This window comes from Scyliorhinus canicula, chromosome 15 (assembly GCF_902713615.1).
Source record: "Scyliorhinus canicula chromosome 15, sScyCan1.1, whole genome shotgun sequence".
NCBI lineage: Eukaryota > Metazoa > Chordata > Chondrichthyes > Carcharhiniformes > Scyliorhinidae > Scyliorhinus > Scyliorhinus canicula.
This window is the reverse complement of record NC_052160.1, coordinates 119,271,181-119,288,696: the sequence shown is the minus strand read 5'-3', so window position 1 is coordinate 119,288,696 and position 17,516 is coordinate 119,271,181. Positions and strand designations below refer to the sequence as shown.

General features: G+C 44.6%; 1 protein-coding gene across 4 annotated transcripts in view; it reads left to right on the top strand.

The window, feature by feature from the left end:
- The window catches only part of celsr2 (cadherin, EGF LAG seven-pass G-type receptor 2), a 363,231-nt gene that overhangs the window by 310,133 nt on the left and 35,582 nt on the right, over positions 1-17,516 (top strand). For all 4 annotated transcript variants that reach the window (XM_038819553.1, XM_038819551.1, XM_038819549.1 and 1 more), the window contains exons 15-22: positions 290-473; positions 1,572-1,673; positions 3,838-3,932; positions 5,014-5,223; positions 8,062-8,245; positions 9,994-10,137; positions 15,414-15,594; positions 15,762-15,929. In XM_038819553.1, the coding sequence (XP_038675481.1) occupies positions 290-473; positions 1,572-1,673; positions 3,838-3,932; positions 5,014-5,223; positions 8,062-8,245; positions 9,994-10,137; positions 15,414-15,594; positions 15,762-15,929 (1,268 nt within the window). The remainder of the gene's footprint in view (positions 1-289; positions 474-1,571; positions 1,674-3,837; positions 3,933-5,013; positions 5,224-8,061; positions 8,246-9,993; positions 10,138-15,413; positions 15,595-15,761; positions 15,930-17,516) is intronic.

Here is a 17,516-nt window from a genome sequence, read left to right as displayed (position 1 = left end):
AATATAGCTTGACACCCATACTTTCCCACCTTCCTGTCAAAATCTTTCCGAATACAAGAAGGCTCACACAGCAACGCATCATGGAACACCTTTGTTTGTCTCGCAGAGACCAAATCAGGAGTGATATTAATGGAAGCTTAGAAACTGGTTACCGGCCACAGTGGGCGGTCTGCCTTCAAAATACCAAGAGAGAAAATAAAGGAAAGGGGAAATACAGGAAGTAAATCTGTGCTTCAACTTTTAGTGTTGGCTACACAGTTATAAAGTGATCATTCATAATTATATTTAGGAAAACCATTACTGGCCACCAGGCAACAATGCCTGTTACCCGTGTGACTGTTACTCAATTGGTTCGCTTGCTCGCTCGTGCGATATGGAGACAGGACGGTGCCAATGTAAACCTGGAGTGATTGGACGGCAGTGCGATCGCTGTGACAATCCTTTTGCAGAAGTCTTCACCAATGGCTGTGAAGGTGAGTTTATGTAGAATTAGATTTTGGCCTAGTACAGATTTAAGTGCAATTGAAAAAATAAAATAAAATGATATTCAGAAACAATGTTTGAATTGGGCAACCATTAATCTTAGTATTCAGTGCTGGTGAAAATATAGCTACAGAGTACTGCACAGTGCGCATTTTGATATTTCCCTTGACATAATGAATTGTGACCGTATATTACAAAATGTGAAAGATATCCCACATTTGAGTTGTATATAATTCTGACAAGGACTAGCCTTTGCTTTGCCGGCTTGTCTTTGTGATATGATACTTTATAACAGGACCACAGTACTTACTACTAGCTTTGTGAAATTATATTAATTTTACTGTTTAATGAATTGGATCCGATGAGGTGCTGGTCTCAATTGTACTGCCACCATCATCAAACAGATGGTGATATTATTTCCCATAGACTTTCTGTGGGGCTTCAAACTAAAACTTGTGGTGATTTTAGAGCTATTTCAGAGATCCGTGATGCTGTGTGTGGGACAAGCAACTGTGTACCGCCTAACCAATCACTTTGACAATTTTATAATGTACACCACAGAGTCCAAAACAGGAAGTGTAGGTTAGAATATTTAATTCAATGCCAAATAATGTACAGAAGTGAAATAAAGAGAAAGAATGGGTTAAAAGGGAAAGATATTTTTTTAAAAGACAAAGAAAAATCTTTAATTTGTTTTATTTTCTTAAAATCTCCTCTAATAATTAAAAGATGAAGGAATGCAACTCCACACTTATAAAATTTATTTTCAATGCCAGAGAGGTGGTAGGAAATATCACGCCCATTAAAAATTCATTTGGACTGAATGGAGGGGCCCCACAACTTTTTCTGGTGTTTTCAGTGGGTACCTATTGCCTAATTGCCCCCACGTCATGCAATTTGGTGTATTTCAATGTTGCATTGAATAAGTGTGACTAGTATGCAAAAACGCTGATGTGGGTTAATATCAGCCTATATCCAGCTGTGCTTATAGGAATAACTAATTGATGTAATTGACTGGTAATTTATTTTTAGTTTTTGTACAGCTTTAACACTATCCTGCAGTTTACATCTGTTTATTTTCCCTTCAGTGATTTATGACAGTTGCCCACGAGCCATGGAGGCAGAGATCTGGTGGCCTAGAACCAAGTTTGGACTCCCTGCTGCAGTGCCTTGTCCCAAAGGATCAATGGGTATTGTTATTATTACACTTTCATAAGTCTTCAAAATATTTCCTTGTTAGTCACCTGGAACAATTTAATCTGGCTCCGTTGCTGAGACATGTTATAAAGTTGTTGCTGAATGACACCAGAGGTGAGGAATGGCTTTCATTTAAACGGTTGAGAAACGCTGAGCTTCTAGGCTCTCCTTTGTGTTTCCTTTAGCTGGCTGTTAAATAAATGAAGAAAGAAAGATACCAGCCATGAAACTGAGGGGACAATCTATAACCTATCTCATTGGGGGTGGGACATTAAAAATGAATTTCTTCTCCCGGTGCATTGTTGTAACTTGGACAGGAAGCCCTGTTTGTATGTGCAAACAAGGGTTTTTGTCAGGATGGCAGTGAAAGTCAGCGGTGCAGGAGAAACCCTTATCCATGTAGAAACCAATACCTTGTAAAGAAAGGAATCCTCAAACAACCCAAACAGAACTGATGGACAAACCTTCTCCTTTTAAAACTTTTATTGCAACAATTGAAACAAAATTCACCATAAAATAAGCATATGTTAACAGAGAAACGATGGGCACGTTTCTCCGTTTGGGAGACCATGGGCTGAATTCTCCATCTTCGGGACTCTCCGTTTTGCCGGCAGCCTGGGGGGGGGGGTTTCTCAACGGTGTGGGGCTCCCCCACAATGGGAAACCCCATTGACCAGTCGGCAAATTGGAGAATCCCGTTGGCATGCCACACCAGAAATCTGGTGCGGCGGGACGGGGAAACACGCCCTATGTTCTCCTGCCGGAGTAGAATCATTCCTGGTCTGGCTTGGCACTGTGAGCATTGCCTAAGAACGATTCCCTCTGCCTTGATTTGATTTGATTTATTGTCACATGTACTGAAGTACAGTGAAAAGTATTTTTCTGCGGCCAAGAGAACGTACACAGTATGTACATAGTAGACAAAAAAAAAATCGACAGAATGCATTGACAAATGGTACATCGACAGTGATTGGTTACAGTGCAGAACAAGGGGCCAAAGAAAGCAAATACATATAAGCAAGAGCAGCATAGGGCGTCGTGAATAATATTCTTACAGGGAACAGATCAGTCCGAGGGAGAGGCGTTAAGGAGTCTACGGGAAGAAGCTGTTCCTATGTCTGGATGTGCGGGTCTTCAGACTTCTGTACCTTCTGCCTGATGGAAGGGTCTGGAAGAAGGCAATGCCTGGGTGGGAGGGGTCTCTGATAATGCTGCCTTCCTTCCTAAGGCAGCGGGGGGGGGGGGGGGGTGCATGCAGAATCAATGTGGGGGTGGCAAGCTTGTGTGATGCATTAGGCTGAGTTCACCACACTCTACAGTTTCTTGCAATCTTGGGGTGAGCAGTTGCCATGAGGCAGCTGGATAGGATGATCTCTATGGCACATCTGTAGAAGTTTGTGAGAGTCGATGCTGATATGCCAAATTTCTTTAGCTTCCGTAGGAAGTAGAGACTTTGTTGGGCTTTCTTTACTGTTATATCAACGTAAGTGGACCAGGAAAGACTGTTGGTGATGGTGACCTCCAGGAACTTAAAGCTTGCCACGCAAATCTATTTATGTTGGGGAGCTCCTGTGATTTCGTTCCGACTCCCACTTTTAAAGTGGGAGGCTTGGTACCAAGGTCCGATGGCAGGCTCCCCTCATTCTCACAATGCAAATCCTTCCCCCTTGAGAAGTAACTCACCCTACAACCATGGGAATTGCCCTCCCCACAACATGCACACATAAGGGTCATCCACCCCCCCCACCCCCCCGCGCGCTAAACTTCCATTGGTGCCCCCGCATCAGACTCCCATATCAGAGACAACCTCATCAAACTCCCACACATCAGACTCCATCCCATATCTGAAAGACACTACCCCCTCCCCCTCCCATATCAGAGTATTTTACTGAAATGGATGCAGAAATATCTAGAATCATCCAACTTGGGGAATAAAAATGGAAATTATATCCAGTTAAGTTGGGGAAGAGTTGTAAAGCTCAGCACCTTTTATCTGACTCTATCCAGTGGGTAAAATGTCAGTGATTTAAGTCTTCCATTCGGGTTAGGTGATTTAGCTATTACACACAATGATTTTGATGGTACCTGTCCTCCACCTATCTCTGTGCTAAACACCGCACTTGGCAAACTCTGAGATGCTGTATTTTCTTTGTACAGGAACAGGAATCCGACACTGTGATGAACACAGGGGCTGGCTACCTCCTGATCTCTTTAACTGCACCACCAATACCTTTGCAGAGCTGAAAACCTTTGTAAGTTTCAGTAGGAAAATAGATTTAAAGGGTTGAAATGAGCAAAATGCTGAGTTTTTGCAGTTCCTTCCAATGGACATAACTCTTTTTCATGATTGCACTTTTGTAATAGGCTCCTTTCTTGAAGCACAATCTTCACCTTCTTATAAAGCTACAGAGAAACTTCTGAAATTATAGTTGCATTTATTGGAAAAGCCTTAACTTTACATAGTTGCCTCGTTCCATGCTCCGACACTCCTTTAAATGCTAGGTTATAATGTGTCTGTAGTTATAATTTGCCAGGTAATCATTTGTCTTCTGTGAGGTTTAAAAATAAGAGCAATTTTAAAATTGTAACTGGTGATCTGATTATGTTACACAATTAATTAACACGGTTGACTCAATCTTAATGTGCGACCATCCATAATTAATGCTTATCACTGAGGAAAGTGAAATCATGAGATATTATGGTGATCAGATTAGAAACTTTATATTCAGAATAAATTGAATACTTATATTCAATATTAATTTCCCAGAAGTAATATGCTTTAATATATCTCTTTTTCGTTGTGAAGCTTAATTTAGTTTCTGGACGATGAAAGGACAATTCAACATTTTGCACTCGACTACAACTATTGAATGCTTCTCATTTCCTTTCACCTTCCTCTTTCTTTCTTCTGATTGTCATAGTTAAAGCCAGAGTGACAATCTCATCAAATAATGACTCTGAATTGGGCGATATGTGGCACAGTGGCTAGCACTGCTGCCTATGGCGCTGAGGACCCGGGTTTGAATCCCGGCCCTGGGTCACTGCCCTTGTGGAGTTTGCACATTCTCCCCGTGCCTGCTTGGGCCTCACCCCCACAATCCAAAGATGTTCAGGTTAGGTGGATTGGCCACGCTAAATTGCACCTTAATTGGAAAAAAAAATAATTGGGCACACTAAATTTTAAAAAAAATAATGACTCTGGAAAGATTTCATTTTGGACCTTCCTTTTCACCAACAACAAAGCTTGTCCCTGAATTTCAGTAACTTAAACATGTGCAATTTCATGAATGTTGAGAGGTTTTGTCATTTTCTCAGGATATGTCTTTTGCGCAGGCTGATAAATTGCAACGAAATGAAACTTTGCTGGATATGGGAAAATCCAAGAAAATTGCTCTAATGTTGCGGAACGCCACTCAGCACACAGATGAATATTTTGGCAGCGATGTAAAGATAGCGTACCATGTGACTGCAAAAATCTTAGAATTTGAGAATACACAGCGGGGATTTGACTTGGCTGCAACCCAGGATGTACAGTTCACAGAGGTAAAGAAGTATAGGATACTTAGAGATTCCTAATGCAGTTCACAGGTCATTGTACCACGTCTTGTGCTGTCACTTCTCGTCATCAAGTGTTGAGGCCTACTCAGTGTTTGGTGTTCTCGGAGTCCTCATAGTGCATCTCCCAGGTTCAGAGCCATAAAGAATATGGTAGTGATGCAAGTTGTTAAGGCCCCAATTTCTATCTAAATTAGGGGCAAGCGTCATAACTTTGGAGCACCTGGGTACTGCTGCAGACACTTGGACACTTTTGGTGAGTGTTTCAAGGGAGATATTTCAATGGATGGGATCCATTATTCAATGGCCGTCTTCTCTATCGGCCAGGATTGTACATGGTTGGAGTGGGCGCATGCACAGCCCAACAATGCGTGAAATCACAAGAGAAGTCATCAGGAGCGCATCTTGACATCATTGCGCACTAGTGTGATATTTCGCTTGGCGGGTGTGCTCAGGAGTCTGAGGTGCTCCCACCAATAGTTAAGTGGTGATTAACTCCGTTAAGGAGTCAAATAAAATTAATTTGACGTGGTACGTCCACTCTTACAGTTGGCAGGCGGGTTAATCAGCCAGGCAACTTTACATTTTTCCTTTAACCTCAATCCAGGGCGGTTTGAAATGTCTGGGATGCAATTTCTTTTTTATCCAATCCTTAAAGTTACAAAGCCAATGCACAGAGTGGACAGAGCAAACCCTTAATCCATCTCATTGCTTGCTCCAAAAACCAATTCAAATTCAAAATTGAAGCCAATTCAGGGTCTCCGCAAGAGAGACATAGATGATTCAAGCTGACAAGAAAAGGCATTGCGCCACATCTTGGGCTTGATCTCATGCTTGATCTTAGCCTAAAGGCCGAGAAGTGACGGGACGTGATTTAATTTTTAAAAAAAATTTGGGGCACTGGATACTTCTGTCAGATGTTGGACTCCACAGACACAGTTTGCTGCATTATTTTAATCACTTTTAATTTGTAAAGGCCTACAGCTCCCTGAGACAACACCCCAGCAGCTGCCCACCTTGAGGGAGACCAATAGAAACGCCAGCCCGCACCCTCCCTTTTCAAACCATCCACCCTCTTCCCACCCACCCCGGCTGCGCCGAACCTTTTTCAGTGTGGGTTTCACACTGGCTGCCATTAATTGGCCAGCCAGCATGAAATTGGTGCTGGGCTGTAATCGCGGGTCGGAGCAGATATTGCATCCGTTTCCAGTCCCACCCTCCAGTGTGCGTCTGACTGACATGCGCAAGATTCTGACCCAACAAAACCATTTTTGATTGAAGTTCTCCAGCCCCTTGGCATCTATTACACAGTAAATGTAGTAAGCATTTTGCATAAGCCATTTGAAACCAAAACAAAATGAGGCATTGCTTTAACCTCAGTCACCAATTCTTGGGCATGACCATCTTGAAGTCTCAGTTATTGAGATTAACAGTGCGTACTTCCGGTCTTTATTTTAGACTTCCAATTGTCAATTATCATAGATTTATCTATTTCTGTTCATGCATATCATAGAAACTAACACAAGTAATATTTTTTGTTCGTCAGATGTACATTTAGTAATAATTTCATACTTAAAATTTGGAGTCACTCATTTGCATTAGCTTTGAAAAGTGCTTATATAATTTCAAGGTGGTTTTAAAGCTGAAATCTCGTTTACTCTGTTTTGGAAGTATTGCTGTATTGTAAGTACAATATTTAAAAATAAAGTGGGCAGCACAATGATGCAGTGGTTAGCACTGAGGCTTCACGGCGCCGAGGACCCGGGTTCGATCCCAGTTCCGGGTCACTGTTCATGTGGCGTTTGCACATTCTCCCCATGTCTGCGTGGGTCTCACCCCCACAACCCAAAAAGACATGCAGGGTAGGTGAATTGGCTATATCTTTTTATTAAAACAGTAAAAAATAGAAACAAGGCCAAACGGTACAAACACTAATTTTGTGTTGGAGAAACAGGGTACCCTCCCCTCAGTACCAACGTAGGGGGAGGGGAAAGGATTCCAGTCGATCTTCGGGACAGCTCCTAAGCTCCCTGTCAGGGAATTGAACCTTAGTCTCCCACGTGACAGGTGGGGATATTAACGCTAAATTGCCCTTTAATTGGAAACAAAAAAGAATTGGGTCCTCCAAATTAAAACAAATATTTTAAAGTAAAGCGATGAAGCAAACAAAATCAAGTGATCAAACTGGAAATTCAGTAAATCGAGAGGTTTTTGCAGACACTGTCCTACCAAAAAGACCAATCTTTGCATGATTCTTCCTGATGTTTTTACAATGTTGACCTGTCACCAGTTTAGTTTGTTACTCCCCTGCTTCATATCATTCTTTGAGAAAGAGAGGCACCATATATCCACGCCTTTTCCTATGCTGTTGTGTGGCTGGGCAGCGGAAAGCAACGGAATGGTCTGCAACGATTCATCCTCTTGTTTTCTTTAATTTCCTATTCCGTTGAGACAGGGGCACCTTTTGACAGCAAGACCAAAGAGGACTCTTCGATGTGTCAGTGTTTCACTACTCCGCAGCATTGTAACTACTCTGCCGCATCACAAACTCAACTATACCAACTAGGATCTTAAAAGGAGATTTGAATCACTTCAGTTTGGTAAATGGAGGAAGCATTTCAGCATTGCGAGGGAACCACCATGTGCTGAATTTTGATTCATGATCTGTAAAGAAATTATGACTAACACCCATCAGCTGATTCAGTAGATGGGTGCAGCCCACAATAATGTTAATCGGACCTGCATTTTGGGTGGACTGAAAAGACCCCTTACTTATTCGAACTTAATGAACTTATTAATCAACTACTTGTTTTGTTACATTTTCAGAACCTTATTAAAGTTGGAAGTGCTCTTCTTGATGTAAGTAACAAAAAGCACTGGGACATGATCCAGCAAACAGATGGAGGGACTGCACACTTGCTAAGACACTATGAGGATTATGCAAATGCTCTGGCACAAAACATGCGAAAAACCTACCTCAGCCCCTTCACCATCGTCACACCCAATATCGGTGAGCAGTACAGAAACTGGAACATGGACAGGCTTGAGTCTATAATATGTCGCTTCTTCCAGAATATATTAACGATAATTTTTTTTATTCTTCTGAGCGGTTTCCAAACTTTGTCAGATTGACTATGCACCTTTTCATCAGCTTTATTGTTGGTTACAACAATAGCACAGCTTCCCTAATAAGGACTCCTCAGTGTAGTGGTATATCATACAATTCTTGTTTCTTGTGATATATCACAGCTCGTGAATACAAAAGTTTGTTCGAGGTTAAATTTAAGGCTTTCTCTTCAGGTAAGTTTGAGTAGTGAACCACTTTTATACAGAGTGCGATCTACCGTCAGCATTGCGCCCAAAAGACAGCATGGCGTGGTGGTAGATGCCGAGAGATCCCACTTCCGGCATCTACCTATCTTGCCACGCCTCCCGAGATCTAATGCGATCTTGTGAGACGTCACGATCTGAATCCTGCCCATTTTGGGCGGGATCACTATTTTGCAAATCTGCACATTAGAGTGAGACAGATAGTCTCACTTTAATATGCATTCCCATGATCTACGCGAGGCATGAATCTAACCCCCTTGCCTCGGAGATCTCGGGTGAGTGCCGCTCAGTGCTGGGGCGGGATTCTCTGACCCTCTGCGCCGGAATCATGCCCGGCATGGGGGTGGGGAATAGCTGTTCACGCCGGAAATCTGGCACGACGGCGGTTCTGCGATTCTCCGCGGACCCGCCAGTCACGCGACGCGCGGTCGAGTGGCACCAGTTGGGGGCCATTGGAATAGGCCCCCGAGGCAATTCTCTGCTGTCACCGGCTGCACTCCTGTCGGCGTGATTTACATCTAGTGCCACCCGGTGGAAGCTGGGACCCGTGGCCGCGGTGATGGTCCTGGTGGGGGCCGGGGGGGAGTCTGACTCCGGGGAGGGGCCTCAGCGGTGACCAGGCCTGCAATGGGGGGCTATCGATCGGCGGGTCATCACAATCTAGGGGGGACCTACCTTCCTCTGGGAAATCCCATTGACAGGCGGTGGGAAGAAAGAATCTCGATGCCAGCGAACAGCACGCCACTGAGAAACACGTGGCTGGGGGACCGAAGAATCTGCCTCATGTCCCTTCATATGTGCTCAAGTAACCATCCAATCAATGCCTTTTACTATATATACTTAACCTCAATGGCTACAATTAACACAAGTAAGATTTAAATCAATGTCACACCCAGGCGACATTGTTTCAGTCATTTAAGGGTCAATCACATTGCAATTTAGATTTTATTCTGCAGGGGCATCACACTCCGAAACTGTTTGTCACGATAGCATTGCAACATCATAACCCTCGTTCTCTGATTGCATTGCCTGCAAACGCAGAACTAAGAAATTACCTCTTGTGACTGCTTGTCTGCGAGAATTGAAATCACGACTAAATTGCAATATAAATCCACCTTCTGCTACTTCATCGAAATGAAGGAGTTTGGTTTTGAGTTGACCCCTTGCCCTGCTCACCAATATGTCGATGGAGGTTCACTGAACAGCTGCATAAATGGCAGTTGTAGAGAAATCTTGATGTGTTTCTGCTCTTGGAACACAGTATGGAAGTACGGCGTAATATAAAGATAGTAGGTTAGGTCTCAATTATTGGGTGGCTGACTCAACGATAGTGCTGATGGGAGGCCCAGCTCTTTGTGGCTGGCTTTTACATTCAGGACAGATAGTATCCGCTCATCAAAGACTAACTGAAGTCGTTTATATTTCCAGTTATTTCAGTAGACCGTCTTCATAAAATTAACTTCTCGGGCGTGAAACTTCCACGGTATGACATTATCCGGGGAGAGAAACCTGAAGACTTGGAGACAATCGCAATCCTTCCAGAATCCATCTTCACACCTGCAGAAATTAAAGGTAAGAACACTTCCTTTTAAGAAGTAGAATAATTGAAAGTGTAATAATTTGTGAAACACGGTACAATAACCCTTATTCCCTCCTCTGCCATCTATTTGTTCCTGCTGCACGCAGCGAAGGGTGACTAAATCAGCTGGTAATGTTATTAGTTCCACCAATAAAATGATTTACTGTGTTTTAAACAAACCGCTAAATAATTTTTCCAACATCAGATCGGTCATGACCTTATTGAATGTTGCAGCAGACTTGACGGGCTGCCTTCTGCTCCGATGTCTTATGGTCCAGATAATGACAGTGATTATATCTCAAAAGTAATTAATAGGCTACAGAGTGCTTTAGATACCCTGAGGAGGACACCAAAAGTGCTGTATAATGATAAATGATTTTATCCAGAAAAACATTGACCTGTCTGTCTTTTGATAAATTTGATGGGAGTGAGTGTTCTGCGGGTTCTCATACTCCACCACTGTTCACCATTGGAAACTCTGTCCAGAATTCTCTGGTCTTTGTCATTCAATTTTCCTGCCGGCAGTGCAAATGAGTTTCGCGGCAGCATGAGGTGGTTGTAATGGGAAATCCCATTGACAAGTGGCAGGAAAATAGAATCCCTCCACCAGCAAACGGCGTGAGGTCGAGAAACACATGGCTAGCGGACTAAAGAATCCCGCCCTCTGTTTCCACACCTTTGAATTTATCCCCTAATGACATTGTATTGTGCACCACAAAATTAATATTTGCAGGCCGATAGTTATTTGCATTATAATGAATGATCGAATGGCCTCATCAGGCCTGGCTTAGGACACAAGGAGGATGTCAAATCTCGCGAGAGACCTCTTGCGAGATTTGCGATGTTTGGGACAGCTCACGAGATCTAATGAGGTCTCGCGAGATATCGCAATCTGAATCTCGACCTCACGAGGCGGGATCCAGATTTACACATTAAGTCAGCAGTTAGGCTTACTTAAATATGTTGCCGTCAGATTCTCCCAAGGCCTGGGATCGAAAGCCCATGACTGGGAGACCTCGCCGCAGCACCATTTTATACCGGTACACACAAACGCGGATGAGACACAACAGGATCTGGGGGAGGGTTTCCCCTCGCAGGCTATCAGAAACCCCTGGGCGGTCAGGCTCTGGGCAGAGTGTTACTCTGGCACTCACGCTGCCACCTTAGGATTGCAAGCCTGGCACCCCGGCAGTGCCACCCCATATCTGGACCCGAGCGAGCACTGCCCCCCCATCTGACCAAACGTCCGCCACCACCCCACATCCAGCCTGACCTGACCAGGCTCCCCCATGTCTGGAACCAAACTGCTAACCCCCCTTCCTTGGCCGGCCTCTGACCAAAAACACCCCCATGACCTGGCACTCCTCTCCATTACCCCCTGCCGATGTCTAAATGCCTGAACTCCACACCCACATCCCTTTCAAACTAACCTTCTCACTTTCAATGGTCCCTTTAAACCCACTTGCTTTATGGCCGCTAGTGCTGTAAAAAGGGTGCGTGTTCTTCTTTGCTCCACTTCTTTTACACTTCACTGTTGAAACTCCAGAGCAGCTTCACTGCTTTTAAAATACATTTAAAGTGCCCAATTCTTTTGTTTTTCCAATTAAGGGGCAGTTTAGCATAGCCAATCTACCTACCCTGCACATCTTTGGGTTTGTGGGGGTGAGACCCACGCAGACACGGGGAGAATGTGCAAACTCAGGGACAGTGACCGGGGGTCGGGATCGAACCCGGAGCTTCGGCACCATGAGGCAGCAGTGCTAACCACTGCGCCACCGTGCCACCCAGCTTTGCTGTTTTGTCTCAAATAGCCTGAGTCAGGAAGGTCGGATGAGACGGGGGCTTTGGATTTCAAGCGAAGGTAAGTGTCTACAGAGTGGACATCCATTGCTGATTGTCACTCCGGGCTAATGCCGTCTAAAGATGTTGGCCGGGATTCTCCAGTCGGTGACACCGAAATCGCATTCGGCAATTGGCCGGAGAATCCCCATTCACAACCGAATCGGGGGTGGCGCCGCTTTCACGATGCTCCGCCCCATCTAAAGTCTTTTGCCGTCGGCGTCGGTCGCATGTAGTCTCACCCGTCGGGAATTCGGTGTGGCGGCTCTGGGCTCAGTCCAGCACCGCCACAGTCGGGGGAGGACCAATCCGCGGGCAGGGGACCTTTGCCAGGAGCTGGGAACACTGATGGGGGTGGTCCAGGGCGAGCGAGTCGGCCAAAGGAGGGGTACTATTTTGCGGGCCGGGTCCGCAAGCATACGCCGCTATGTTGCAAGATGCGGCCGCTGCTGTGCGCGTGTGCGGTCACGGACCCGCAGATTCTCCAGGTCGTATCGGCAGCTAGAGCCGGATGCTCTGTGCTGCCTTGATGCTAGCCCCCAGCCAAACGGAGGATTGGTGGCCATTTTACGCCATTTTATCTGTCGTAAAATGCCACTGTTCCCATACCAAATCAGAGATTCCAGCCCATTGTTTCCCAGCCATCGGTGTAACAATGACAACATTGTTCAGGCACAATTTGATTTTGTCAAAAAAAAAGCCACCACACATGACTAGGTAAATATACAACATGTACATATTCACTTGACAAACATTTCATTGGAAGAATGATGAAAGAAAGTGTGGTAGTCACCACTGTTTGTATAATACGTATATGAGTGGTAATACGGTAAGGCTCCTGTAAAGATCCCTGCCTGCTGGCTCCGCCCTGTAAGCGGAGTATAAATGTGTGTGCTCACCGAGCTGTGGCCATTTCGGCAGCAGCTGCAGGAGGCAACACATCTGCTTAATAAAGCCTCGACTCTCTACTCTCGTCTCGCAATTGATAGTGCATCAGAAAGGCTTGCATTTTTGTAATGCCTTCCATGACAACAAAATACTTTTAAACAACGTTTTGAAGTGTAGTCTCTGATGTAATGTATGAAATGAGGCTGCTAATTTGTCAACATGAAACTCCCAAGAACAGCAATGTAATAATGACCAGATGCTCTGTTTTAGTGATGTTGATTGAGGAATAAATATTGTCCAGGACACCAGGGTTAACTTCTCTGCTGCACGTTGAAATATGTCCACCAGAGAGAACAGATGGGGCCTCATTAAAATCTCATTCAAAAGATTGCATGTCTGCAATGAGGCACTTCCCCATTGCAGTACTATAGCGGCGGTTTTGATTTTATGCTGAAGTCCTGGAGGGGAACTGCTCCCAAAATCTGCTGACTCGGGGTGAGGATGCAAACAACTGGAACATAGCTGAGACCTGTGAAACTTTACAGTCTTTCTTGCTCACCACAATTTGGGATTCCACCATGAACTAATCAGACAGGCACGTCTGAGTGCAGCTTCTTAGCTTTTGACCAGTAGTTCCAAGCAGTACTTTGACTGCATCAGAAGGGGCTGGTTTAGCACAGGGTTAAATCGCTGGCTTTGAAAGCAGACCAAGGCAGGCCAGCACCATGGTTCAATTCCCGTACCAGCCTCCCCAAACAGGCACCGGAATGTGGTGACTAGGGGCTTTTCACAGTAACTTCATTTGAAGCCTACTTGTGACAATAAGCGATTTTTATTTCATTTCATTTCATGCTGACTTGCACAACATGACATTTCAGATCCATCCAATATTTGGTGGGATGCCACTTGCCATTTCTCCTTGCCATTGCTCTTTATTGGTCGGCCTGTATCAGTTGTTCTGATTGGTCCAGCTAACCATGATGATGGCTGCTCTCTCAACACAATATTTCTGGTGTTTCCATGGTTTCCATGAGCTTATGTTGTGTTTTTTAAAAATTTAAAGTACCAATTTTTTTTTTCCAATTATGGGGCAATTTAGCGTGGCCAATCCACCTACACTGCACATCTTTAGATTGTAGGGGTGAGACCCACACGAACACAGGGAGAATGTGCAAACTCTACACGGACAGTGACCCAGGCCGGGATCGAACCCGGGTCATCAGTGCGATGAGGCAGCAGCGTTAACCACTGCGTCACTGTGCCATCCGTGAGCTTGCGTTTTCATCTGGGGTCTACACTATTTTAACAGATAATCAATAAGGAAGTGAAGTACACACGATGATCTAAACCACTTATGCAGTCTATTTGCTTTACAATTTGCCAACAAAAGGACAAAACTGTGAAAGTACATATACATACCGTGTGTTGATATGAGCATTGAAATCATGGGGGGAATTTTACTGGCCTGATTGAGGGAGGGACAAGGGGAGGACAGTAAAATCACTGGGAGCCATGGCCGATCGGCTTCCTAACTGTCCTACCATCAGGGAATGACAAACAAAGGAGTGGATACACCCCACCCCGGCCATAAGGAGATGGGAAGCCAATTTGATTGCGACGGTCCCTGTTGAAGGCCATTTGTCCAGGCCATCAGCATTTTGTGGATTGACCTCCCCCAGCATGGGCAGCTCACCAGTTGAATGAAGAAGGCCTCTCAGCGGCACACAGGGATTGGGGGCGCTGTGGGGATTGGGGTGGGTTTGCATTTTTAATCAAAGAAGGGGCCATGGGTATGACTGGCAGCCTTTGCGACCTCGGCGATTTTCTAGGACAGATTTCCTCTCCATCAGCAGCATTTTTATGCTTTTTATAATTTTCTGCAGCCTCCGATTGGGCCAGTAATTCATAGGGGAGGGCAGCGGTTTCTAAACAAGACAGCAACCCTGATGGCAGCTTATTCATGAGTTGCTGCCCATGATATGTTGGAGGGAGTCCCAGCGGCCGGCTGTGCGTGTTGCCAGTGTGCATTCTGGTCAATATTGGGACTTTTATCAACTTTGGTAAACTCCAGCCCTATATGCCAAACAATGATGTCCAATACTCATTTTACTAATTAATAATGCAATTAGCCACACCTGCTCTTCCATGTATTTGGACAACACTGGTGTAAAGCCATTGTAGCTGAGTGGGAGAACTGAGGTTTAAAAGGGGAATTATAAAGCAACTGTTCTCATCAAACAGTGACAGCAAACTGAAATGAGATGGACCTAGATTAATGCAGCTTGCTCACAAAATACGACATGCTCCTATCTGATGTTAAATGGAGTACACCCCCACTTTCTGACCCACAAAAAAAGAAGCATTATCTTCAACACAATCTGTTTGATTGAGTGCCAACATTAACATTTGCCAACAAGTAACAAAGCAAATTGTCAAATCCACCAGTCCAGAGTTCAGGTCATATGCTTCAACCAGTACTTCCTAACTGGAGTTTTGGATTAGTAGCAGCGGTATTAAAGAAATGTAAACTTGTTTTGTCCAGTTTCTTTGCCAGAAAACCCCAAAGCCCCGGCCTCCTCATCGGAAGACGAAAGCACAGGTCTGAACAGAAAACGAAGACAGTCTGATTCAAACGAGCAGGACGCCTTCGCAAGTATAATTATCTATTGGACACTGGGAGAGCTTTTACCAGAACAGTATGATCCTGACAAAAGAAGTCTGAGGTAAACTCCAATGGGGGGAAAAAACAGAAATGTGTAGCATATCTGTCCAGACTTCAAATCATCAATTAGTAAAAGCACAGTAGCAAAAGTAGAAATACAACAAATGTTTTCATTAAGTTTCTGAATTGTAAGTATCTGATTTATTTATTACTCTCTATCTCTCTCAGGGTTCCTAAGCGACCTGTCATTAACAGTCCCATTGTAAGTGTTGCTGTCCATGACAACGATGAGTTGCTGCAACACCAATTGGAAAAGCCAGTCAGGGTGCAGTACAGGCTTTTTGAAACTGAAGAGCGATCCAAGCCAATTTGTGTCTTCTGGAACCATTCCATCCCGTAAGACCTCTCACTCGTTATTTCGAGACCTGAATACCTTGGGAGAAAGGACTGTGTAATGTCTGATAGGTCCCCATATAGCATATATGGATATAGGAGGTATTTGAATTAAGGCTCTGGGATTTGCCAAGAACACGAGTGGTCAACCTGGTCTTTTGCCAGGATGATTGATCTTTCTCGACACCAGAGGCAAATTGATTTTCTTTTCAATCTCATGTCAAGGTAACCTTCTAATTTCCAAACTCCAATCTTGCGCCAGAAAGAAAACAGCGGCGTATTTCAGTCTAATTAAACATATCTTTTACGACTCTCTTCTGATTTTTGAAAAAAAGTTAATTTCTTCCAGGGGTCAGATCAAAGATGGAATTTGCGATTTTAAACCCCAAGAATGTTGCATTCTGTGAATGTGAACTGGTATTGGAACACACATAAGAGAAATAGAAAGGGGGCAGCCTGACCTATTGTGTTGCCGAATGGGCAGTTCTAAATTTATGTTGCTGTGGAAGCTGACAGGCATTTACTAGCCTGAATTCATTTGTAAACCACTTAATATTTGTTTAACCATCTGTTCAAACTTTTATTCACTAGCCTGCCCCTCCCCCCACCTGCCCCACCAGCGCTTTCCTGAAGGCAGTAGGTGATACCTGTAGCTCTGTGGGTTCCACTAACTCTTTATTACCACTTCCAAATTACTATTCTTTTTTATGTGTACTGAGAAATTATTTGCCTGTGTTTGGTGCCACAACTGTGCCTGAATGAAAATGAAATGAACGTCGCTTATTGTCACAAGTAGGCTTCAAAAGAAGTTACTGTGAAAAGCCCCTAATCGCCACATTCTGGCGCCTGTTCAGGGAGGCTGGTACGGGAATTGAACCGTGCTGCTGGCCTGCCTCGGTCTGCTTTAAAAGCCAGCTCTTTAGCCCTGTGCTAAACCTGCCCTCAATTGCTGTCAGTGTGGCCAATTTACCCGCTGCCAGGGTCCAGGTGTTTAAGACATGTTGTGCGTACAGCTGAGTTCAAGTAAGTCGGGGCAGATGAGGGATTTAATCAAGGAGTGTCTTGTTTTCATAGAATCGTAAAACGATTACACCACAGAAGGAGGCCATTTGGCCCATCGTAGCTGTGTTGGACCGCTGAAGAAGCAATTCATCCAGTGCCACTCCCCTGCCTTTTACACCGTAGTCCTGCCAATCTTTCCTTTTCAGATAATGACCCAATTCCCTTTGGAAGGCCTCAATTGACCCTGCCTCCACCACACTCTCGGGCAATGCATTCCAGGTCGAAGCCACTCTCTGTGTGAAGATGTTCTTCCTCATGGCGCCATTGCTTCTTTTGATTCAAATCTGCGTCCTCTGGTCCTCAATCCTTCCACCAGCGGGAACAGTTTCTCCCTACATAGAACAGTACAGCACAGAACAGGCCCTTCGGCCCTCAATGTTGTGCCGAGCCATGATCACCCTACTCAAACCCACGTATCCACCCTATACCCATAACCCAACAACCCCCCCCTTAACCTTACTTTTATTAGGACACTACGGGCAATTTAGCATGGCCAATCCACCTAACCCGCACATCTTTGGACTGTGG